This window comes from Bos javanicus, chromosome 14 (assembly GCF_032452875.1).
Source record: "Bos javanicus breed banteng chromosome 14, ARS-OSU_banteng_1.0, whole genome shotgun sequence".
NCBI classification, from domain to species: domain Eukaryota; kingdom Metazoa; phylum Chordata; class Mammalia; order Artiodactyla; family Bovidae; genus Bos; species Bos javanicus.
This window is the reverse complement of record NC_083881.1, coordinates 66,401,609-66,426,238: the sequence shown is the minus strand read 5'-3', so window position 1 is coordinate 66,426,238 and position 24,630 is coordinate 66,401,609. Positions and strand designations below refer to the sequence as shown.

The following is a 24,630-nucleotide window of genomic DNA, read 5'->3' as shown; positions in this document are numbered from 1 at the left end:
ATAAGACACAGTGTTCTCTTGGGGCTCACACTCTGGCCAAGGACGCTCATTAAGGATGCAATTTACAAATAAGTAATTAACTGTAGTTGTAAGTGTAATGGGGGAAGAATTCAGGACAGGACCTGACCTAGGCCAGGGGCTCAGGGAGATTTCCCTGGGGAAAGGACATTTATACTCAAGCTGCTTAATGAGTCAGAGTAGGGAGGGGACGTTTTCCTCCAGCACCTTGGATTGGCCTGGCATTACCTAGGTTGGAATTCATGAGTTGGAGTAAGCATGAAAATGGGAAAAATTTAACTTCTCCATGGATGGCGTGGAATACCAGGCATTTTTGCTCTACAGTGGTGCTAGCTCTGGATGTTTTCTCAACCCAGAGAGAAGCCTAGTAGTGTATGGGGGTGGGGGACAAGACGTGCCCCTGGTGCCCCCTCACTTGATAGGATGCAGGTGCCTCCCAACTTCTGCAAGGTCATGGCTCCCCAAGTCCTTGAGCTGCCTTATTCTGCATTAGAGGTCTTCTCCCCCTTCTTGCTTTCCAACCCTACTCTCCCTTCCTTGCCAGACTCCTCCCAGGAGCCATCCAAGCCGAGCTCCTGTTTCAGCTCTCCCAGAAGGTCAGCTTGTCCTCTTCTCGGTCTCCAGCTTCTGCCACTGTCTTCTCGTCCTTTCTTCCTCCAGAAGGGCAGGGGCCCGGGGTGGCAATGCAGGCTCTACGCTGGTCCCTGGAAATGGGACAAGCCTCCTGACCTGGTAAAACAGTGTTCAGTCCTGCCTGGCCACCCCCAGTGGCCTCTGTCCCCTCCAACTGCCTTGCTTCTTTGATGGGAAAACAAAAGCAAGTCTATTCTGAGATGACTAGTATTTCCCTGGAGTCTGAGTGGAGATTGACCTTATTGGCCAGACTCATCTCTGACTCCCCAGGAGCGGGAACCTTTGGACTACTTCTCAGAATGTGAAAAAGTCCCTCTATCACCTCTCCCCTGCCCCACCCCATCAAAGCCTCAGGAAGGAAGAACAGTGTGCTTTTGATGTGTCTTTAAAGTTCTCTACTGAAAACTGACTTCAAAAAGCAGAGAGCCCATTGATTTTTTACTCCAGAATCAAAAGGTTTACTTGAAAAATCAATGCCATGAAGGAAAAAGAACCTTTCGCTCTGCAATGTCACTTGGAAAATATTCAGAAGTGCCATTTCCCTGGCGCCGCAGAGGGTCTGGGCCGCTACGGCGTGCCGTGGCCTGAGTCACCTGGAAAACTTCACCCAATAGAATGCACTGCAAACATTTTTAAGGTTTATGACTTTAAATGACTTCTGCAGAATTTATGCTCCCCCTTTCCTGGAAATATTAAAAAAAGAAAGAAAGAAATTGGTCCTGTAACAGCTTTGACAGGTTTATTCATTTGTCTTGGATAAATGTTAATGGAGGAGCTCTTCTCTAAGCGCCCTGAATTGAGCCGCAAAGGGAAAGGTAATATGACGAGGGTGAGGTTGTGAACTTGCTCGTAGAAGAGCCTTCTCTCTGCTTTTTGACCAGGCAGCAAAACTAAAAGACAGTTTGGCTATCCACCTCATTTCTGTAAGAGCTCTAAGAGAACATCAGTATTATGCCATTCAATTATTCACCAGGGCCCAGAAACTGAATCCCTCTTCCCACCCTGCAGAAGGCCAGCTCCTGAATCTCCGCATCGCAGGGCTCCACTGAGCAGACCTGTCAACTGTCTTGAAAGGTTAAGGGGGCCCCTGGGCCTCTTTGTCAACTGTGCAGTAAAGATCGCAATAACTAACATTTACAAAGCTCTTTCTCTTGTGTTTTCACACTTGATCCTCACAAGAATCTGGGGAGGTGGCACGGTACTATCCCTCTCTTTTATAGGACTGTAAACTTGTTAAGTGGATTCCCCAAGAACAAGCAGCCAAGAGATGGGGGGTGGTGGGCGTTCTGCTTCCAAACCTCTTGCTTGTTTCACCTCTCTTCGCATTGGGAGGTAGACATTCCTCTTTTAAGGTAAATGGTTTTCTGTGAGCAGCATCTGCACAGTCCAGCCACGCTAGGTCCACCAGCTCTGAGGTTGACATTCACCTTGGAGTTGGATGGGAAGCCTTTGTGGGGGGGGGGCTGTCTCAATGACCCCCCCTGCCAACTGTGCAGATGCTGAGCACATCTGTAAAATGGGGATTTTACCTGCAGAGCATAGATGCATGAACAGATGGCATTATAAGCTGTAGAGTCCTGTTCCATGTGCACCGTGGTGTGTGTGATTACAGTCAAACGCACAGAGGACCAGCAGGGTAGGCAGATGGCCTTGGCTTTGACCCGCCCTCCAGTCCTCAGACAACAGCGATGAGTGTCTTCTGTGTTTCAGACGGCAGTTCTCTGGGGTTTTGGAAATCTCGTTTGTTCCTTAAACATTTACTGAGCTACACTCTGATAGTATAATTACAGCTAATTTTGTCCTAGGCTAGGTACTTTCCATACGTTATTTGACTGAATACTTATAACAGCCCTGTGAAGCAGGTACTACTATTCCCCATTTTACAGAAGTAGAAACTGAGGCTTAGAAAGGATAAGCAGTTTCAAGTGGCAGAGTTGGAGTCTCTCTGGTTCCAGAGCACTTACCCTCCACCTGCCAGGCCCGAGGGTTTCAGGATGGTGGGAAAATGCTCTTATCGCAGATAAACAGGACATTTGCTGTATGAAGTGTACACTTCAGAGACCCTGGGAAGTCACCTGGCACTGGGGGACCTCTGAGCACAGAATGTCTGGTTCTGCCTAGGGAGTCCAAGAGAACTTTAAAGAGGAGATCATAATGACGATAGCTTTTATTCTCACAACAAACCTGTGAAGTGGATGCTCCCATAGTTCTCATTTTACAGCAGAAACAGAGACCCAGAGACATTCAGTAACTTGACCAAGGTCACACAGCATTCAATGGTAGAGTTGAGGTGTGAACACAGGCATCCTGGCTCAGAACCTACATCTTAACCACGATGTGCTACATGGATGTGAAAGGTGAATGGCAGTTTATTGGATAGAATGTGTAGGAAGGGTGATTGCAAGGAAAAGAATGATATTTTTAATGGTTTTTTTCTCTTTCATTTAAAAACAAAAACAACAACAACAACAAAAAAACGAGTCCAGAGTCTCTGTTAATTTCATGACGTCTAAGGAGACACATACTGTTCATACTGTTCATGGGGTTCTCAAGGCAAGAATACTGAAGTGGTTTGCCATTCCCTTCTCCAGTGGACCACATTCTGTCAGACCTCTCCACCATGACCCGCCCATCTTGGGTTGCCCCACGGGCATGGCTTAGTTTCATTGAGTTAGACAAGGCTGTGGTCCTAGTGTGATTAGATTGACTAGTTTTCTGTGAGTATGGTTTCAGTGTGTTTGCCCTCTGATGCTCTCTTGCAACACCTACCGTCTTACTTGGGTTTCTCTTACCTTGGGCGTGGGGTATCTCTTCACGGCTGCTCCAGCAAAGCGCAGCCATTGCTCCTTACCTTGGACAAGGGGTATCTCCTCACCGCCGCCCTTCCTGACCTTCAACGTGGGAGGGCCTCCTCTAGGCCCTCCTGCGCCTTCGCAGCCACAGCTCCTTGGACGTGGGGTATCTCCTCCCGGCCGCTGCCCTTGGCCTCGGACACAGGGTAACTCCTCTCGTCGCCGCCCCTGACCTCGGATGCTGGGTATCTCCTCTCGGCAGCCCCCACTGACCTCAGACGCGGGGTAGCTCTTCTCGGCTGTTCCTGTGCCGTCGCAGTCTGGTACTCTCGGCCGCTGCCCCTGACCTCGGACGTGGGGTAATTCCTCTTGGCTGCCGCCCTTCGGGCATGGGGTCCTCCCGGCTTCTGCCCCTGACCTCAGACGTGGGGTGGCTCCTCTCAGCTGCGCTTTAGCGCGCCCGTCGCAGCCGCCACAGGACTGGAAAAGGTCAGTTTTCATTCCAATCCCAAAGAAAGGCAATGCCAAAGAATGCTCAAACTACCGCACAATTGCACTCATCTCACACGCTAGTAAAGTAATGCTCAAAATTCTCCAAGCCAGGCTTCAGCAATATCTGAACTGTGAACTTCCTGATGTTCAAGCTGGTTGTAGAAAAGGCAGAGGAACCAGAGATCGAATTGCCAACATCCGCTGGATCATGGAAAAAGCAAGAGAGGTCCAGAAAAGCATCTATTTCTGCTTTATTGACTATGCCAAAGCCTTTGACTGTGTGGATCACAATAAACTGTGGAAAATTCTGAAAGAGATGGGAATACCAGACCACCTGACCTGCCTCTTGAGAAATTTGTATGCAGGTCAGGAAGCAGCAGTTAGAACTGGACATGGAACAATAGACTGGTTCCAAATAGGAAAAGGAGTTCCTCAAGGCTGTATATTGTCACCCTGTTTATTTAACTTATATGCAGAGTACATCATGAGAAACTCTGGGCTGGAAGAAGCACAAGCTGGAATCAAGATTGCCGGGAGAAATATCAATCACCTCAGATATGCAGATGACACCACCCTTATGGCAGAAAGTGAAGAGGAACTAAAAAGCCTCTTGATGAAAGTGAAAGAGGAGAGTGAAAAAGTTGGCTTAAAGCTCAACATTCAGAAAACGAAGATCATGGCATCCGGTCCCATCACTTCATGGGAAATAGATGGGGAAACAGTGGAAACAGTGTCAGACTTTATTTTTCTGGGCTCCGAAATCACTGCAGACGGTGATTGCAGCCATGAAATTAAAAGACACTTACTCCTTGGAAGGAAAGTTATGACCAACCTAGATACCATATTCAAAAGCAGAGACATTACTTTGCCAACAAAGGTTCGTCTAGTCAAGGCTATGGTTTTTCCTGTGGTCATGTATGGATGTGAGAGTTGGACTGTGAAGAAGGCTGAGCACCAAAAAATTGATGCTTTTGAACTGTGGTGTTGGAGAAAGACTCTTGAGAGTCCCTTGGACTGCAAGGAGATCCAACCAGTCCATTCTGAAGGAGATCAGCCCTGGGATTTCTTTGGAAGGAATGATGCTAAAGCTGAAACTCCAGTACTTTGGCCACCTCATGGGAAGAGTTGACCCATTGGAAAAGACTCTAATGTTGGGAGGGATTGGGGGCAAGAGGAGAAGGGGACGACAGAGGATGAGATAGCTGGATGGCATCACTGACTCGATGGACGTGAGTCTCAGTGAACTCTGGGAGTTGGTGATGGACAGGGAGGCCTGGCGTGCTGCAATTCATGGGATCGCAGAGTCGGACACGACTAAGCAACTGATCTGATCTGATCTGGTCTGAAGGAGACACAACCCACAACTTGAGAAGTGCTAAACGACAGGCTCGGCAGGGACACAGAGGTCAAAATAGACGTGGAGAAGAGACTTCGGAGGGAAGATGGGCTAAGGCTGGTGTGCTTTGGGCGGAAGTGAAAAGCGCGGCTGGATCTGTGGATTGGGAGAGACAAGGTGTCTCCAGGTATGATGAAAGCAGACACTTTTATTGTACAATTAGAAGGTCTGACCTTGACTGGGAGTCCTGGCTCTGGTGCTCACTGGTGTGGACATGAACTTGGGCACAGCGGTGGCTTTGTACCCACTGGCAGTGAATCCCTATACCAGCCACAGCTGAGGGCAGGGGCAGCGGGGGCCTCCTGAGGTTGCATTCTCAGACTGCCAAGAGAAACTTAGAGGCCTGGTGCCCTGTGAATGAGGCCCTGTCTGCAAAGTGACCAAAACCTACCCGTGCTGAGGCCCAACGTTTTTGCCACCCAGTGAGAGAGGACACTGAATTTAGAGGCTGAAAAATGCATGTCTATCCTGAGCCTTCTGACAAATTGTAACCTGGGTAGGGCTGTCTGTTTTCTTTTCTTTTTTGCTTTTGGCTGCACCAAGCCACTCGCAAGATCTTAGTTCCCCGACCCAGGATTGCAGCCAAGCCCTCAGCAGTGATAGCACAGAGTCCCAACCCCTGGGCCACCAGGGAATTCCCAGGGCTGTTTTTAATTAACCTCTTGGCCTTGGCTTTATCAGCTTAGCCAGGTATTTAAAGCCTGGAGGTTGGTCGTTCCTACCCTAAGAGCCCCACCTTACCCAGGCAGGGTTGAAGGCCCTAATAGTGTTCCTGGGCTTCTCTGGTGGCACATTGGTAAAGAATCTGCCTGCCAGTGCGGGAGATGCCAGATTCAGTTTTGATCCCTGGGGCGGCAAGATCCCTCGGAGTAGGAAATGGCAACTCACTCCAGTAGTCTTGCCTGCAAAATTCCATGGACAGAGGAGCCTGGTGGGCTACAGTCCATGGGATCACAAAGAGTCAGACACAACTGAATACTCAGTCACTCGACAGTGTTCCTAAGACACATCTCTCATCAACCCGCCTGGATAAAGCTCACACTTACTGCAGCCCTTCAAAGCTCTCCTTCAGTGGGAGGCCGGATCGACTTCTACATACCTTGACTTTCCATACCCAGTGATAGTTCAAGACCCCCAGTCAGCCCACCCCTGCTTTGATCATTCCTTTGGTCAATCACACATCCATTAATAAACATTTATGAATGTTCAGACTTACTAGTTAAAAAAAATCCAAAATCCAATCCTGCCAATGACTTAGTCTGCTTATTAGTGATTCTTTCTGCTGAACTCAAAGCCTTGTTCCAGCTTCAACCTACAAGGCCTTCGAGGTGTAAGACCCCTGTAGGCCACTGTAGGAGGCAGGACAATCCCCCTCTCTCCGGTCACGTCACAAAGGCTCGTCCCCTGGGAGAGGAAGGCACTAGGGTCAGATGCTCTTAGGATCATTCATTCCTGCCTATATTCACATACCTATAGAATTTCAGAGATGGAGAATTTTTATACGACCTTAGTAAAAACATTTGGGATTCTTTTGGTTGAAAGTAATAGACATTCAGCTTGAGCTAGCTTTAGAAGAGAGGGGATTGCATTATATTACTCACTGGAAACAAGAAGGGTAGTGATGACAGTCCAGCTTTGCTTCCATCGCCACTCTCTGCTTCCCCTTGGATTTATCTGGTTCCCTGGGCAGACAGCATGTACCCTGTCAGCCCTCAGATATGCTTGCCCTTGGTATAAGCCCCCGTTTCCTCAATTCTTGTGCCTAAATGCCAAGAAAAGACTCCAATTCTCAAACCCTGTACACTCAACAGTGGCCAGGAGTGGGACTGCCTCACACCAACACATAGCTGCCCCTGTCATCACACATTTAGAATGAGAAGGAAGGACAGCTTCTAAAAAATACAAATGTCTGTACTGAAGGCCCCTAGACACCAGACATGCCTTTATTCTACAGGTGAAGAAATAAGTCAGAGAGAGCTCCCCAACTTACCTGAATGTCCCTCACTTGTTCTAGGCAGAGGGAAACTGGAGCAGAGGTCTTCTGGCTTCTAATCCAGTGCTCTTTCCATTACACCGAATTCCTGGTTCCAATTTCTTTTATAGTACATAGCCAAAACAAGCCTGAGTAACAAGCTGTCACTCCAAACCTTATGCAGTAGTTCTTTTAATTTCCTTATTCGACAAGTGAAGAAAGTAGAGCTCAGGGAAATTAAGGAATTCATGCAAGGTCCTGGTGAAGCTTGGCTTTCGTCTGTTCGCGGAAGTTGTCCGCTATGCTGTCTGTAGCTGAGAGGTTATTTTCTCTGCCTCGTGTCTCCCGTCTAAATAATCCTGTCAGGGTCTCCGTGAGAAGTCAGGCAGCAGGTTCATCACCTGGGCCTCGCACCAGTGGACAGCAGCTGTGTTGCTGGTTGCCTAGACTTCAGATTTCCTTCATTACAGAGGAGAATCATGACACGCTGAGAGTTGCACAAGAACCACCTCTGTGTCCGTGGGTAATTTGACGCCAGCAGCCTGGAAAAGAAGAAAGCTTTCCAGGGTGCAAAGTAAATGCAAATTAAAAACAGGATAATGATTTTTCCCTGTCAAAATTTCATGTTTGATAATCCTGAGAGCTAAAGTTTGGAGGAAGTGGGAATCATTACTGTCATGCATTGCTGGTACGGGCTACCTTACAAGGCAATTAGGTGATATCTGTTTAAAGCAGGACCCAGTTCTAGAGAAACAGTTGCACATGTGCTCAAGGTGATGTGTTTGAGAATGCTTATCACACCATTGGGAAAGTGAAAATGTGGACTGGTTGGGGAAATGGCTAAATAAAATGAGGCATAGTCATATGACCAATGGATAAAGCAATTAAAAGGAATAAACCAGACCTAATGTACTTGATCACCTGCTTCCCAGGTGGCACTAGAGGTAAAGAACCTGCCTGCCAGTGCAGGAGACGCAGGTTCGATCCCTGGGTCGGGAAGATCCCCTGGAGAAGGAAATGGCACCCCACGCCAGTATTCCTGCCTGGGAAATCCCATGGACAGAGGAGCCTGGAGGGCTACAGTCCATGGGGTCGCAAAGAGTTGGACGTGACTGAAGGTGACCTACCAGCAATGTACTTGATCAAATCTAAGGTGTACAGTTGATTCTCAGTATTCTTGGTAATGATGTTCTGTAAAGCCTGGTGAATACTGAATTACTAAGTATGAACCGCTGCTCCTAGAGGAAATACAGGATTAGGTTCCTCTGAGCCTCTGGTCCAGCGTTGTTGTCGACTGATCAATACATTGTCTTGTTTTATGTATGTTTCTGTTTAAAGACACCATAAGGACTTCCCTTGTGGCTTACCTGGTAAAGAATCTGCCTGCAATGCGGGAGACCTGGGTTCAATCCCTGGGTTGGGAAGATCCCCTGGAGAAGGGAAAGGCTACCCACTCCAGTACTCTGGCCTGGAGAATTCCATGGAGTGTATAGCCCATGGGATCGCAAAGAGTCGGACACCACTGAGTGACTTTCACTTATTTATATATTGTGGATTCATTAACATTGAACTCACAGCCAACAATACTATCACTCTGCCTGGATGAAGTTTATTAAACACACATTTTCTCTGAAAGGCACCTCACAACCTTCTCGCACTTTGGAACACCAGACACTTCACTTCAGCAAACACCAGCACTTCAGCACTATGCTTGGGTCATCCTAAACAGCAAAATCACCAACAGAAAGCACAGAAACACAAAAGGTATGGCACCTAACAGACCTTGAAAAGGACACTTGTTCCCAGCCTGAGAGCAGAAACAAGAGGGCAGGGCATCGCCTGTGCAGCTACAGGTGGGAGCGAGTGCATCAGGCAACTTACATTTTTCATCGCTCTGCACGTGTCCTTAAATGATGATGAAAACACTGTGAATACTGATTTTAGGGTTACAAATAAATTCTTGCAAGTAGGCAAATTTGCAAATATGGAATCCGTGAATAATTAGGACCAACTGTCTGTGTCTTCACATCTGAACATCTCCAGAAACTGGACGGATCTTAGATTCCATGAAAGAGAGCATATGTCAGCAGAGATAGAATCTGTTATTAATGTTGAGTGAAAAGCCAAGTTGAAGACGAATATATATAGGATGAACCCAAGCATGTGAAATAAAAGTCAGCCACACTTCTCCTTTGCTACATACAGTTAATGCACATCAAACATTCCACTGGGCAGTGTTCTAAGCACTTTACCATCTTAATTTCTTTAACCCTTACAAGGTCCTTATGAAGTTAGTACTATTTTTATTCCCATTTAATACTAAAAAAGTTAAGAAAATTGCTCATGGTCACAAAAACAGATATTTCAGGACTTCTGGGGTGGTCCAGTGCATGAGCATCGGGCTCCCAATGCAGGGGGCCTGGGTTCCATCCTGGTCAGGAAACCAGATCCCACATGCACAGCTAAGAGTTCACATGCCATGCGAGATCCCATGTGCCACAACTAAGACCCGGCACAGCCAAAATAAATAAAAAATAGAAAAATCCCCAGATATTTCTTTCACACTGAAGTAAAAATGACTGATTTTAATCTAGAAGCTTTCCTAATGTTATTTATGGGCTTACCAGGTGGCACCAGTGGTAAAGAACCCACTTGCCAATGCAGGAGACAGGAGACACCCTTTCAATCTCTGGGTTGGGGAGATCCCCTGGAGGAGGGCATGGCTCCCCACTCCAGTATTTTTACCTGAAGAATCCCATGGACAGAGGAGCCTGGCGGGCTACAGTCCATGGGGTCGCAAAGAGTCGGACACGACTGAAGTGACTTAGCATGCTGCTGCTGCTGCTAAGTCGATTCAGTCGTGTCCGACTCTGTGCGACCCCATAGACGGCCTCCCACCAGGCTTCCCCGTCCCTGGGATTCTCCAGGCAAGAACACTTGAGTGGGTTGCCATTTCCTTCTCCAATGCATGAAAGGGAAAAGTGAAAGTGAAGTTGCTCAGTCGTGTTGGACTCTTAGCGACCCCATGGACTGCAGCCTACTAGACTCCTCCGTCCTTGGGATTTTCCAGGCAAGAGTACTGGAGTGGGGTGCCATTGCCTTCTCTGTAGCATGCACTTAGTGTTATTTATATCTTAGGGATTAAAACACAGACAATTGTAAACTCAGAACAATCACAATCATTCTAAATTGTATTCTTATGAAATAAAAAAGTTTTACCTTCATTTACTGCCCACCATGTTTCTTACTTTGAAGTAAAGGGACATATACTTAGGATATGCCATTGATTTCATCAGAAGCTGAGTTTTCCAACACAGGGTTAAGGAGACTGTTCTTAGCTTTTGAAAGTCTCTTCTGTTTTAGCTTTATAAAAATAAATTTCTACGCATGGACATCCTTTTTGTTTATGAGAACATTTGCATAACTTGTACTCTGTTTATACTGATGCTTGTTAATTTTAAATATGTTCAGGTTGAATTATATGAAGCCAAGTAATAAATTTAAGGTGTAAAAAACAATAAGAATTTTGGTGAGCTCTGGACAGACTTATGCAAGAATTGATGAATCTGAAAGCTGAGGTACTTCAAAAACTAAATTGCGGAAATATTTTAAAATTGAGACATAAAGATTATGGAAACATATGAATGCATTTTTTTACTCCAAAATTTTTATAATACTTTTGCCTATTAAAAATTACATTATTCTTGGGATTGATGAGCCTGAGACTCTGATGATCTTTATTACATCCTCATTTAACTAATAACTTTTCCTCCATGCCCATTTCTGCCTATGAAAAATCCATATACTAGCCAAACCCCCTTCTGGTATCAGTAAACCCTCTGCTCACTAATTGGATATTATTAATTGAACTGTGAAATTTCTGCCTTATGACAGTGACCTATGGTCACTTTTGACCTGTTTTTAGTTGTTATTGTATTTTTTAGTTGCTAAGTTGTGTCCGACTTTTTTGCAGTTCCATAGACTGTAGCCCGCTAGGCTTCTCTGTCCATGGGATTTTCCAGGCAAGAATACTGGAGTGGGTTGCCATTTCCTTCTCTAGGGGATCTTCCCCACTCAGGAATCGAACTTTTGTCTCCTGCGTTGGCAGGCAGATTCTTTACCCCTGAGCCAGTTGGGAAGCCCCTATTTTTAGTTGGATATCAACAATTTCATATGACTCAGCCTAACTTCATTTCCCTTTGACCCTCCATGGCCCTCTATCTGTACATTTTTTTTTTTTATTGGAGTATAATTGCTTTACAATGTGGTGCTAGTTTCTGCTGTACAAAGCAGTGAATCAGCCACATACGAAGTGCAAAGTTGCTTCTTTGCTCTTTACAACCCCATAGACTGTAGTCTGCCGGGCTCCTCTGACCATGGGATTCTCCAGGCAAGAATACTGAGTGGGTTGCCGTGCCCTCCTCCAGGGGATCTTCCAAACCCAGGGATTGAACCTGCATCTTTTACCTCTCCTGCACTGTCAGGCAGGTGCTTTTCCACTAGTACTGCCTGGGAAGCCCCATATGTATACATATATTCCCTCCCTTTTGGCCCTTTCTCTGAACCCCCTCCCAACTCACCCATCAAGGTCACCACAGAGCACAGAGCTGAGCTTCCTGTGCTTTCTAGCAGGTTCCCACCAGCTATCTATTTTACACATGGTAGTGTATAAATGCCAATCCCAATCTCTTAACTTACTGACGACGGCATTTATGTAGAACTGTCTTGTCCACCAAAGGCTGTAAACCCCCCTTGAGGGCAGGGCCTGCAGCTTGTTTCTCTGGGTCATGCTTGCTCCTTCACTGTATAGCTTCTGGATGACTGTTTGCCAGAGGATGAAGTTAGAGAAGGCATCACTGTTGCTCTAACGTTCCACCTCTTCCCTTTCAGCGGTCCACATGTGCAGCATCCTGGAACATAACTGCGCCCACTTCTGCATCAACACACCGGGCTCATATGTCTGCAGGTGCAAGCAAGGCTACATCCTCAACTCGGATGAGAAGACCTGCAGAAGTAAGATTGCTTTGCTGATGTGTCTGTTTTGTCCTCCTCGGCTTTCTTGCGCTCTCTTCTTTTATCTGGGCCCATTTAATTCACCTGTGACCCCCAGCCAACCAAGTCATCATTTCCCTAAAGAACAGAAACAAGGTTGGCTAAGCCAAGTATTTTGTGTTGCCCTACCCCCACTCTGCCTTCACAGCACTAAGGCCAGAGCCGGGCACACAGTAGGCCATCAGGAAGAGTCTGGAAGATCGCTGGAGGCTCCTTCTCAGAAATAGCTTCCTTTGATTCTTGAGCTACTATCCTTGACTTCCAAGCTGTTCTTTAGGGGGGATCTGCTGAAGAGCCTTCTCATCCGTGGTCTTTATGAACTGTGCCCTTGTCACCGAAAGGGAGTCTGGCTGCTCACCATCCCAAAGGCCAATAAACAGGCCAGGCTGGTGGAAAGGAAAGTTTGCTTTATTTCAAATGCTGGCAAATGTTGGAGGGCAAATGCTGGCAACATCTGTCCAAAGGCCAGCCCCTCCAGGGGCAACCAGTGGGGCAAGAGCTTTTATAGATGGAAGGAGGGGGCTGCATACAGAAACAGCACAATCAGCTCTGACAGTCAGCTTCAAATTGGTCATGGGTGGAAGCATCATTGTGGTCGTTTTAGGTCACATTCAGAAAACTAAGGTCATGGCATCTGGTCCCATCACTTCATGGGAAATAGATGGGGAAACAGTGGAAACAGTGTCAGACTTTATTTTGGGGGGCTCCAAAATCACTGCAGATGGTAACTGTAGCCATGAAATTAAAAGACGCTTACTCCTTGGAAGGAAAGTTATGACCAACCTAGATAGCTATTCAAAAGCAGAGACATTACTTTGCCAACAAAGGTCCATCTAGTCAAGGCTATGGTTTTTCCAGTAGTCACGTATGGATGTGAGAGTTGGACTGTGAAGAAAGCTGAGCACCGAAGAATTGATGCTTTTGAACTGTGGTGTTGGAGAAGACTCTTGAGAGTCCCTTGGACTGCAGGGAGATCCAACCATTCTAGGGGAGATCAGCCCTGAGTGTTCTTTGGAAGGACTGATGCTAAAGAGGAAACTCCAGTACTTTGGCCACCTCATGGGAAGAGTTGACTCATTGGAAAAGACTCTGATGCTGGGAGGAATTGGGGGCAGGAGGAAAAGGGGACGACAGAGGATGAGATGGCTGAATGGCATCACCGACTCAATGGACATGAGTCTGAGTGAACTCCGGGAGTTGGTGATAGACAGGGAGGCCTGGCGTGCTGCAATTCATGGGGTCACAAAGAGTCGGACACGACTGAGCAACTGAACTCAACTGAACTGAATCTTCAGTTCCAGGGTCCATTTGTTCCCATTTCTTTGAGGTCAGTTCTTGGAATTGTGACAGAGTATGTCATGGGTACAGTCTGATCATCATGTAGTTAACTTCTTCACCCTGGTGTGTTAGTATTTATAAGACAGCTCACAGGATATGGCTCAGAATATTATCTGTAGTCCTTGAGAAGGAACTAAAGGTCCTTGACTATGCTTAATGACTATATTATTATTATTTGGTCTCCTTTGACTGTTTTCCTTTGTTTCTGTATTTCTCATTTCTCTGATTAAACTTATTCATTGACCAAAGTTTTCTACAGATAAAAGGCAGGCAGAGGACATGGGGTGGTGGAGGGAGGGGGCAAAGACCATAGTGTCCTGCTCTGTTTCACCCTGAGGAGTTGTTTCTGTATTTTTTTTATCTTCTTTGAAGCATGGATTTAGGGTGAGCTATTAATGCTGGCTGGGAATGATTATTCAAGTTCTGTTTTAGAAGAGTGCAGGAATCTAATTGGTCTGGTGAGGGACACTTTATAGGTGTCCTAAATGAAAAAGGGCAAACAGATATAAAGTGTTAATAGAATTCACATTCTCTTTTTTTGGCCAAGCCCACGTACTGGACAATATACTGACATTAGAGCCGCATGAGGTAATCTGCCTCTTAGAGGAGAGAATTACACATACATTGAGTGTTGTGCCTATACTTCTTTTTTTTTCAAGTTATAAATAAAGACACTAATAGCCTAGAAAACAACCAGACTTCCTCAGGACATGAGGAAGACCAGCCCACGTGGAGGCAAATAAAACTCAGCAAATCTGACATGTAGGTCATGTAATGCGTAATTGTGATTATACTGCATGGTAAGTAATTAAGCCCTAATGGAAAGCAGTTTGCACAAATGGCTGTAATTAGTATCGCGTTTATGGAGCCAAACCACATTTTCCTTTTGTCTTCTCACTTTTCAGTGGGTTGAGAGTGGTTGGCCCAGGGCCTCCCTGCCCCCCAAGATTAGGGAACATCTGCTCAAGTCCTCCAGTTGGTGGCCTGTAGAAGCTCAAAGCCCCCAGACTCTGCGAACCCCCCCTGGGGGAGGGTCCCTGTGTTCCCCAGCTGCTCCCAGAACCCAGGATCCCAGGTTGCTTGTTGAGTGGAGCCTGAATCATCATGGTCTTCCGCTTGAACCCCTGACCCTTCTTTGGTTTCCACAACGAAAATCACTTATACCATATGCTCATGGGTTGAATAGAATTTACTGGAGGACTGGGGGAGCTCGGGCGGAGTTACCTCACACATTGCTCAGCGAACAAGCTAAACATCTCAGACATGCCCCGTCCTCTCCGGGAGCCTCCTCCTACTCTCCCCCCACAACACCCCAGCAGGGTTTCTCTGCAGAGCACTCAGCCTCCCTCTTCCTCACAAACTCCTGTCCTGCGCTTCCCTTCTTTCAGTTCAGTTCAGTCACTCAGTCGTGTCTGACTCTTTGTGACCCCATGGACTACAGCAGTCCAGGCTTCCCTGTCCATCACCAACTCCCGGAGCTTACTCAAACTCATGTCCATCACGTCAGTGATACCATCCAGCCATCTCATCCTCTGTCGTCCCCTTCTCCTCCCGCCTTCAATCTTTTCCAGCATCAGGGTCTTTCCCAATGAGTCAGTTCTTCGCATCAGGGGTCCAAAGTATTGGAGTTTCAGCTTCAGCATCAGTCCTTCCAATGAACACCCAGGACTGATCTCCTTTAGGATGGACTGTTTGGATCTCCATGCAGTCCAAGGGACTCTCAAGAAATTCTTCCCTTTGTCTCCTGCTCCCTTGATCTGCTGGGATCCGGGCATGTGCCAGTGTCTGTTTTCCGTGCTCTGGCTTAGTCAATCCAGAGATTTCTTGAGATCAGCAAATGAAACATAAAAAGTTCTCCCCCTGATGTCATGAGCAGGCCTTCCCCACACACCAGGTTTGCCAGCCCCCCTGCCTGGTCCCACCTCAAGTTCTGAAGCCCAAGCTCTCCTGGGTCTGGGGCCTGGGTTCTCTCTGGTTCTGGGGCTGTGGGTGCATCACATGGCATGAGGCAGAAACTGTCTGGGCTTCTGACAGACTGATCAGGTGGAGGGGCGTGGAGGCCCAGCTTGGAGGGGCCTGAGCCCAGGCGCTGGTTCTCAAGCTTCAATAACGGGGGAAGAGACACCCAGGAAGCTGACCCTGCCCCCGCCCACCTCCCGGCGCCCCCAGATTGATAGTCAGCAGGTCTGGGTGGGACCTTGGCATCTGCATTTGCTATGAACTTCTCCCATCCAAGTACTAACCAGGCCCGACCCTGCTTAGCTTCCGAGATCACACGAGATCGGGCGCGTTCAAGGTGGTATGGCCGGCCATAGAGTGTTGTGAACTTCTGACCTAGGTTGCTTCTGCCATGGTTTGAGATTCCCTGGCTTCAGCCAGCCAAGGTGGTTGGGAGGGAAGGGAGCAGGGTAGGAGGGGAGTAGGGCTCAGCTGTCCCAACCGACTCCGCCCCCCTTCCCAAGTGACCCCGCCCTCCTGTCCCAGCTGACCCCGCCCTCCAGTCACCTGGAAGCAGCAGAACTACCTTTATTGTCGACGCCAGGCTTACCTTAATACGTCCAGTCAAAAAGAGCATTTCTCTCTCTCTCAGGAAAAGATCATAATAATGACTCTTGTATGCACACCTGAAATTGTACACCAGGGGCCTTGTGGAAAGATCAAGGCCTTCAGAGTCTGCGGACCCTGACATTCAACCCTGTCAGTTTCAACCCTGACATGCTAACTGTATATCACCCGGAGCTGGTGATTTAAACTCCTTGACTCAGCTTCCTTACCCATAAGATGGGAAGGGTGGTGAGAAACCATCAGCTGATCCTTGTCAGCCCCTGAGTTTGGTCTGGTGGACAGTTCAAAGTTGTGCAGAGGGAAGTCTGGGCCAGACCCTGACCTCTGTTTCTGGGCTGCTGTCTGCCAACACAGAGAGGAACTCTCTGGGCCTGGAGAGGAATGAGACACAGCCCTTTCCAGCTTTGAGCCTTTAAGATGTGCCAGGCCCTGGGAGGTCCTGGCAGTCCAGTGGTTAAGACTCTACACTTCCACTTCAGTGGGCATGGGTTTGATCCCTGGTCAGGGAACTAAGGTCCTGCAAGCTATGCAGCATGAAAAAAGCCAGGGGCGGGGGAACCTTCTAGAAATGAAATAGTGCCTAAAACATCAATATTCCTGCTCTCTTGAAGTTACATTCTTGCATAGAAGTCAAATAAATGACCAAGATAACTGCAGCCCAAAGTGACTGCAGCCCCTGCTTAGCCCAGTATGCTATACACAAGGTCAGGACCAACTATAATCACTTACTAAGTGTTTATACCGTGTGCCAGGAGCTCTTCTGAGTGTTTTATATTTGTTATCTAATTAATTCTGACATCAAGCTCCTAAAGTAGGTTTAGCATTTTATTTTACAGATAAGGAAAATTAAGGTGCCAGAAAGGTTAGACAATTTACTTGAAGTCATAGGGCTAGTAATGAGACCAAGCCAGAACCCAAATCCTGTTACATGAACTGCACAGTCCTGGGTATTGCCCACCATTCGATGCTTGCCAGCTTCGCTTGTCCTGTGATCCCTGAGGTGGCAAGCAGTCCTTCAGCCAGAGACTCTCCTCCAAGCCCAAGAGGACAGGCAGGTTCAAAGTACTCACTGATCTCAAAGGAGACTAGAACCAGTTCACCAGGTCTGACATTCAAATGACTGTCATTCCCACAAGTTCACTACTAACTCCTGTGATTCTATCATGTACAGGATGATTGTGAGAGGCGATGGCCTTCAAACACACATATACACACACGCTATAGCCGCCATTTTCTAGTCATACCCTGCCTGTGTGAAGAGAGGAGGCAGACATTGCTGAGTCATAGGTTCTTCAAGTGGAAACAGACCTTGTCTATCAGACTGTTAGCGTCCTCTCCCCCTTAGCCCAGGAATTCGGTTTCTCCCTGGTGTCCCAGAGTGATGGTGCCTATCCATCCATCATCACCCATCTGGAACGCAGATCATTACAAACCATCCGTATCCCACCTCCAAGGTAGCTTGGGTCAGTGGTTGAGCTGAAATCCTACTCTTTATAATTCCCACCTTTGATCCTATTTCTGAAGGATCATATACTGAAGTATATGGCCAACTGAAGCCGTATACTAAAAAGTTTATTTCCTTTTCTAAAAAGAGAAGCCCTCTGATTATTGAAGAATGTAATCGCCCACCTCATTTAATTTTCTCTTTTTCAGGGGAGGCATGAACACATCTTTAGATGACCTGGATTTGGGTCTCTTCATTGTCCAAACAACCCTCCTTTGGACATCAGTTAGTCAGTGTCTCAAAATATGCCCCTTTATTTAAAGAGGAGATCAAGTACATTAAATAATTTTACCTTTAACGTTTTGCCCATACCATATGAGCTATTTGGAATATACTGGAGGCAACACTGTAAGAGTCTTCAGTCCTCCAAAAAGTCTTCCGCATCCAAAGCCATAAGATATACATAAAAGCATTACCAAGTGCATAACCCATATGGGCTCAATAGAAGTTTATGTTCTTCTCTTTCCCCATTTAAAAATGTGAGGGGGAGTTGGAACCCTCCTGAAGTGAGCCAGTCTTCATATATCTCTTTTCCTCCACCATTCCCCTACCCTTGCATTCTTTTCCCACTAACAAGAGAAAACTTTATCTTGTTTATTTAAAAAAAAATAAGGAATTTTCCCTTTTTTGTCTCCCTTCTGGAATATTTAATCTGTCTGGAAGAATAATAAAAATGCAACACTTAGAAAACTTCACTTGGCAAGAAAATGTAAACTTTCTTGTCCAGCTTTCTCATTTTTTCTCAAGAAACATATCAAATGGATTTTATGGTTTTATTGTTCAGATATGTTCCTGAGATTATTTTCCCAAGTTATATAAGCAATTTAATAGCTTTTATATTACAGTTTAATCAAAGGACATGATCCCTTTGATGTGACAGAGAAACAGCCACATTATTAAAAACAGAAAATAAAGCAATAACCAGCATTCCTCATGAATGTGAATGAAAAAAATTCTTAAAAACTTCTCAGATAGAATCTGTATATATAATGTAACCAAGACCAAGTAGGATTTAGCACAAGCATTGGTTTAACATTCAAGGTTGCTGCTGCTGCTGCTAAGTCGCTTCAGTCGTGTCCGACTCTGTGCGACCCCATAGACGGCAGCCCATCAGCCTCCCCCATCCCTGGGATTCTCCAGGCAAGAACACTGGAGTGGGTTGCCATTTCCTTCTCCAATGCATGAAAGCGAAAAGTGAAAGGGAAGTCGCTCAGTCGTGTCCGACTCTTAGCGACCCCATGGACTGCAGCCCACCAGGCTCCTCCATCCATAGGATTTTCCAAGCAAGAGTACTGGAGTGGGGTGCCATTGCCTTCTCTAACATTCAAGGTTACCAGTCAAAAATCAATAAGGCTTCCCTGGCTGGTAAGTGGTAAAGAATCCACCTGCCGATGCAGGAGACGTGGGTTCCATCCCTGATCTGGGAAGACCCCATGTACCACAGAGCAGCTAAGCCTGTGTGCCACAACTATTGATCCTGTGCTCTAGAGCCCAAGAGGTGCAACTACTGAGCCCATGTACTGAAACTGCTGAAGCTCACGTGCCCTAGTGCCCATGTTCTGCAACGAGTGAAGCCAGTGCAATGAGAAGCCCAAGCATGGCAAGTAGAGAGTAGTCCCACTCACCACAATTAGAGAAAAGCCTGTGCAGCAACAAAGACCCACTACAGCCAAAAACAAATAAATGAAGTTTTTAAAAAATCAATTAATATATGACTGATACTATACATAAAAAAATTGTAAGCATGCCACCAGAAAACTGCTAGAACTCATTAACAAAGTTGGTGAAGTTGCAGGATACAAAATTAATATACAGAAATCTGTTGCGTTTCTATACACTAACAACAAAATATCAGAAAGAGAAATTAAGGGAAAAGCCCATTTACCATTGCATCAAAAAGAATAAAATGCCTAGGAATAAACCTAGTTAAGGATGTAAAAGACCTGTACTTGGAAACTATAAGACACTGATTAAAGAAATTGAAGATAGGAAGTTCCTTAGCAGTCTAGTGGTTAAGACTTTGCACCTTACTGCAGAGGGTGCAGGTTCAGTCTCTTGTTATGGAAGTAGGATCCCACATGCATGTGGCACAGCCAAAAAAAAAGTTGAAGATGACACACATAGATGGAAAGATATACTATGTTCTCAGATTGGAAGAATTAATGTTAAAATAACCATACTATTCAAGGCAATTTACAGACTCAATGCAATTCGTATTAAAATACCAATGGCATTTTTTTATAGAACTAAAACAAATAATTTTAAAATTTGTATAGAAACACAAAAGACCATCAGTAGTCAAACAATCATGAAAAAGAAGAAAATAACTAGAGGAATTCTACTCCCTGGTTTAAGACTATGTTACAAAGCTATAGTAGTTAAAACAGTATGTAATGTCTCTCTCTCTCTCTTTCTCTCTCTGTCTCTCTCTCTCTCTCTCACACACACACACAAACCGCACAGACTGATGGAACAGGATAGTCCAGAAATAAACCCATGTACTTATGGTCAATTAATCTATGACAGAAGAGATAAGAATATACAGTGGAGAAAAAAGAGTCTCTTCTAAGTAGTGCTAGGAAAACTGGACATCTACATGTAATCTACATGTAAAAGAATGAAATTAAAGCATTCTCTAATACAGCATACAAAAATAAATGCAAAATGGATTAAAGACCTAAATGTTATATCAGAACCACAAAACCACTCCTAGAGGAAAACATAGACAGAACATAAATCATAGCAAATTTTTTTTTTTTTGATCTGTCTCCTAAAGTAAAGAATATAAAAGCAAAAATAAACAAATGGGATCTAATTAAACTTAAAAGTTTTGTACAGTTAAAGAAAAGACAAAACAAAAAGACAACCTTCAGAATGGGAGTAAATATTTGCAAATGATATGACTGATAAGGGGTTACCATCTAAAATACATAAACAGATCATGCAACTCAACATCAAAACAAACAACTGAACTGAAAAAAAAAAAAAAAGGGCAGACCTGAATAGCCATTTTTCCAAAGAAGACAGGCAGATGGCATACAGGCACATGAAAAGATGCCCAACATTGCTAATCATCAGGGAAATGTAAGTCAAATTCACATTGAGATATCGCCTCATATCTGTCAGAATGTCTATGATCAAAAAAGAAAAAGAAAAAAACCCCACAAATAATAAACGCTGGTGAGGATGTGGGGGAAAAGGAATCCTGTTTGTGTAGCCACTGTGGAAAACAGTATAGAGGGTTCTCACAAAACTAAAAACAGGACTATATATGATCCAGCAATTCCACTCCTGGGTGTATATTTGAAAGAAACAAAAATACTAATTCAAAAAGATATATGCACTCTGTTTTCCATAGCAGCATTATTTACAGTTGCCAAGGTATGGAGGCAACCTAAGTGTCCATCAGCAGATGAATGAATAAAGAAAATGTGGCATACATATACAATGGAATACTTCTCAGCCATAAAAAGGATGAAATCTTATCATTTGCAACAACATGAATGGACCTGGAGGCTTTTATGTTAAGTGAAATAAGCCAGACAGAGAAAGACAAATACTGGATGATATCACTGATATGTGGAATCTAAAAATATGCAACAAACTAGTGACTATAATAAGAAACAGACTGACAGGTATAAAAACAAATTGGTGGTTACCCATGGGGTGAGGGAGAGGGGAAGGATAAATAGGGATAGGAGATTAAGGGATACAAACTATTGTGTCTAAAATAAACTGCAAGGATATATTGCACAACACAGAGAATATAACCAATATTTTATAACTTTAAAAATTGTGAATCACTATATTGTATACTTGTACATATTGACTATACTTACACAATATTGATTATACCTCAATAAAAATTAATATAATTTAATTTACCATATTAATAGCCTAAAAAAATGTAAAGTCATAAGATCATTTCAGTAGATGTCCAAAAAGCATTGACCAATACCCAATGTTCATTCATGATAAAAAAACTCTCAATAAACTAGAAATAAAAGGGAAATTCCTTGACCTGATAAAGAGCATATATGAAAAGACCTAGAGTTAACATCTTGGAAAATATCTTGATGCTGGAAAAGATTGAGGTCAGGAGGAGAAGGGGGCAACAGAGGATGAGATGGTTGGATGGTATCATCAACTCAGTGGACATGAGTTTGAACAAACTTCAGGAGATAGTGAAGGACAGGGAAGCCTGGTGTGCTACAGTCCATGTGGTCACAAAGAGTCAGACATAACTGAGTGACTGAACAACAACAAGAGTTAACATCATACCCAAGAGTAAAAGACTAAGTGCTTTCCTTTTAAGATAAAGAACAAAAAAGTATGTCCATTGCCATCCTTCCATTCAACGTTGGACTGGATGTTTTAACTGATATAATAATGAAATAAAAATAAATTAGAAATTAATACAGATTGGAAAGGAAAAAGTAAAACTGTTCTTACAGACTGTTTGACTGCATATGTAGAAAAGCTAATAGAATCTTCAAAAAAAATCTCTAAAATTTATTAATGAATTCAGCAAGGTTGCAAGATAAAAAGTCAATATACAAAATATTTGATTGTATTTTATTTATTTATTTTAATTGGAGGCTAATTACTTTACAATATTGTAGTGGTTTTTGCCATACACTGACATGAATCAGCCATGGGTGTACATGTGTTCCCCATCCTGAGGCCCCCTCCCACCTCCCTCTGCATCCCATCCCTCAGGGTAATCCCAGTGCAGCAGCCCTGAGCACCCTGTCTCATGCATCGAACCTGGACTGTCAATCTGTTTCACATATGATAATATACATGTTTCAATGCTATTCTCTCATCATTATATACTACAACAAAAATCTGAAATAGACATTTAAAAAGTTTTACACTAGTATAAGAAATATAGAAATTAGAGATAAATTAGCAAAACATGACATGATCTATATGTTGACAAATACAAATGATGTCTGCAGTAATTAAAGAAGACTTGAAGAAATGGAAAGATCAGCAAATCATCAAATAGAAGACTTAACTGTTGCTTAGATGTCAGTCCTTTCTAAAATGATCTATAGATTCAAAGCTGCTGCTGCTACTGCTGCTAAGTCGCTTCAGTCGTGTCCGACTCTGTGCGACCCCATGGACTGCAGCCTACCAGGCTTCTCTGTCCATGGGATTCTCCAGGCAAGAACACTGGAGTGGGCTGCCATTTCCTTCTCCAATGCATGAAAGTGGAAAGTGAAAGTGAAGTCGCTCAGTCGTGTCCGACTCCCAGCGACCCCATGGACTGCAGCCCACCAGGCTCCTCCATCCATGGGACCTTCCAGGCAACAGTACTGGAGTGGGGTGCCATTGCCTTCTCCAAGATTCAAAGCAATCCCTATCAAAATCCTAGCAGACATTTTTGAGGAGAAACTGATGACCTGATTCTAAAATATAGATGAAAATTAAAAAAAAAAAACAATTGAATAGTCAAATACAATCAATTCTTATTACTCACAATAGTTATGGTTTGTAAGTCTGTGAACACTGAACTAGTGGGTACTGGATTATGGTTCCTAGGGGAAATATAGGGTTAGCTTCCTGCAAGCCTCTGGCCACAATATTTCACAAATCAATACAGAACCTTTATTTAGGGGTGTTTCTGTTTAAAGACACCTTAGCGATTCCCTGGTGGCTCAGACAGTAAAGCATCTGCCTGCAATGCAGGAGACCCGGTTTGGATCCCTGGGTTGGGAAGATCCCTTGGAGAAGGAAATGGCAACCCACTCCAGTACTCTTGCCTAGAAAATTCCATGGATGGAGGAGCCTGGTGGGCTACAGTCCATGGGGTCACAAAGAGTCGGACACAACTGAGTGATTTCACAACACAGCCTCGATCGAGTGTATGTTGTTGATTTATTAACATTGAACTTACAGCCGACAGCACTATCACTCACGCCTGAACGAAGCTCATCTCACATCTTTCCTCCCTGGGGCACATCATGGCCTTCTTGCCTTAGGGACACCAGACAGCGCTTCAACACTACTCGTAGGGGCCGTTGTAACAGTGAAGTCACCAACAGACAGCACAAAAATTCTAAAATTATGGCTTTAAACAGAGCACAAAAAAGATATTTGCTTATAGCATGAGTGCCGAAATGAGAAGTGCCGGGGTCCAGCCCCGGTGGATCCAGGGAATTCGAGGCGGGGACGGCGTCGGCGAGGATCAGGAAACAACTGCTTAATTAAACGTTAATTAAGGATATAAAGAGTAATGGAATAAGGATAGCTCAGTGAGGAAATTCAGTGGAGAAAAGAGGCTGAATAATTCAGCCAGAAGGTAAGAGAAAGAACGACATGGTGAGACCAAGTTTCGGTGAACAAGGCCCGCACTTGATTTTCCAAAGTAGTTTTTACACCTTAAGTTATGCATAGAGGATAATGGGGGAAGGGGTAGAGTCATGCAGCAAGCCAGGCTTTCTTCCTGCAAACTTATATGCAAAAGCTTAGGTGATTTGCATCATCTTCTGGACCGGAGGCTTGTTAACATTTTAAGACCCTTTCTTCAGAAAACTTATTTTTCTCTAAAGGTGATAAGTCAAGCGCCACCCTCCAAAAGCATTAGATAAAGTTGCATTCCTACAGAGCAAAGGTGTGGTGGGCTATAACAAGAAAAAGAATTAACTCAAGGGTCCCAGGTTACAAACATTAAAGCTACTACTTACACCAATTATATTAATCAATACACTGCCAGGGACACAGCAGGTAAGGGATATGGAAATTTAGCAGCAAACATTGGCCTGACAAGTGAAAATCCCTTCACCAATACAATTTCTAATCAATCTTTTAACTGCTCAAAGGAATCTGTATTTAGACAGTTTAGAACATTTCATGCCTCTCA

General features: G+C 44.7%; 1 protein-coding gene across 3 annotated transcripts in view; it reads left to right on the top strand.

Annotated features, from left to right (window-relative positions):
- Window positions 1-24,630, top strand: part of MATN2 (matrilin 2) — a 173,410-nt gene that overhangs the window by 55,102 nt on the left and 93,678 nt on the right. For all 3 annotated transcript variants that reach the window (XM_061439294.1, XM_061439292.1, XM_061439293.1), the window contains exon 4: window positions 12,194-12,316. In XM_061439294.1, coding sequence (XP_061295278.1) covers window positions 12,194-12,316 — 123 coding nt within the window. The remainder of the gene's footprint in view (window positions 1-12,193; window positions 12,317-24,630) is intronic.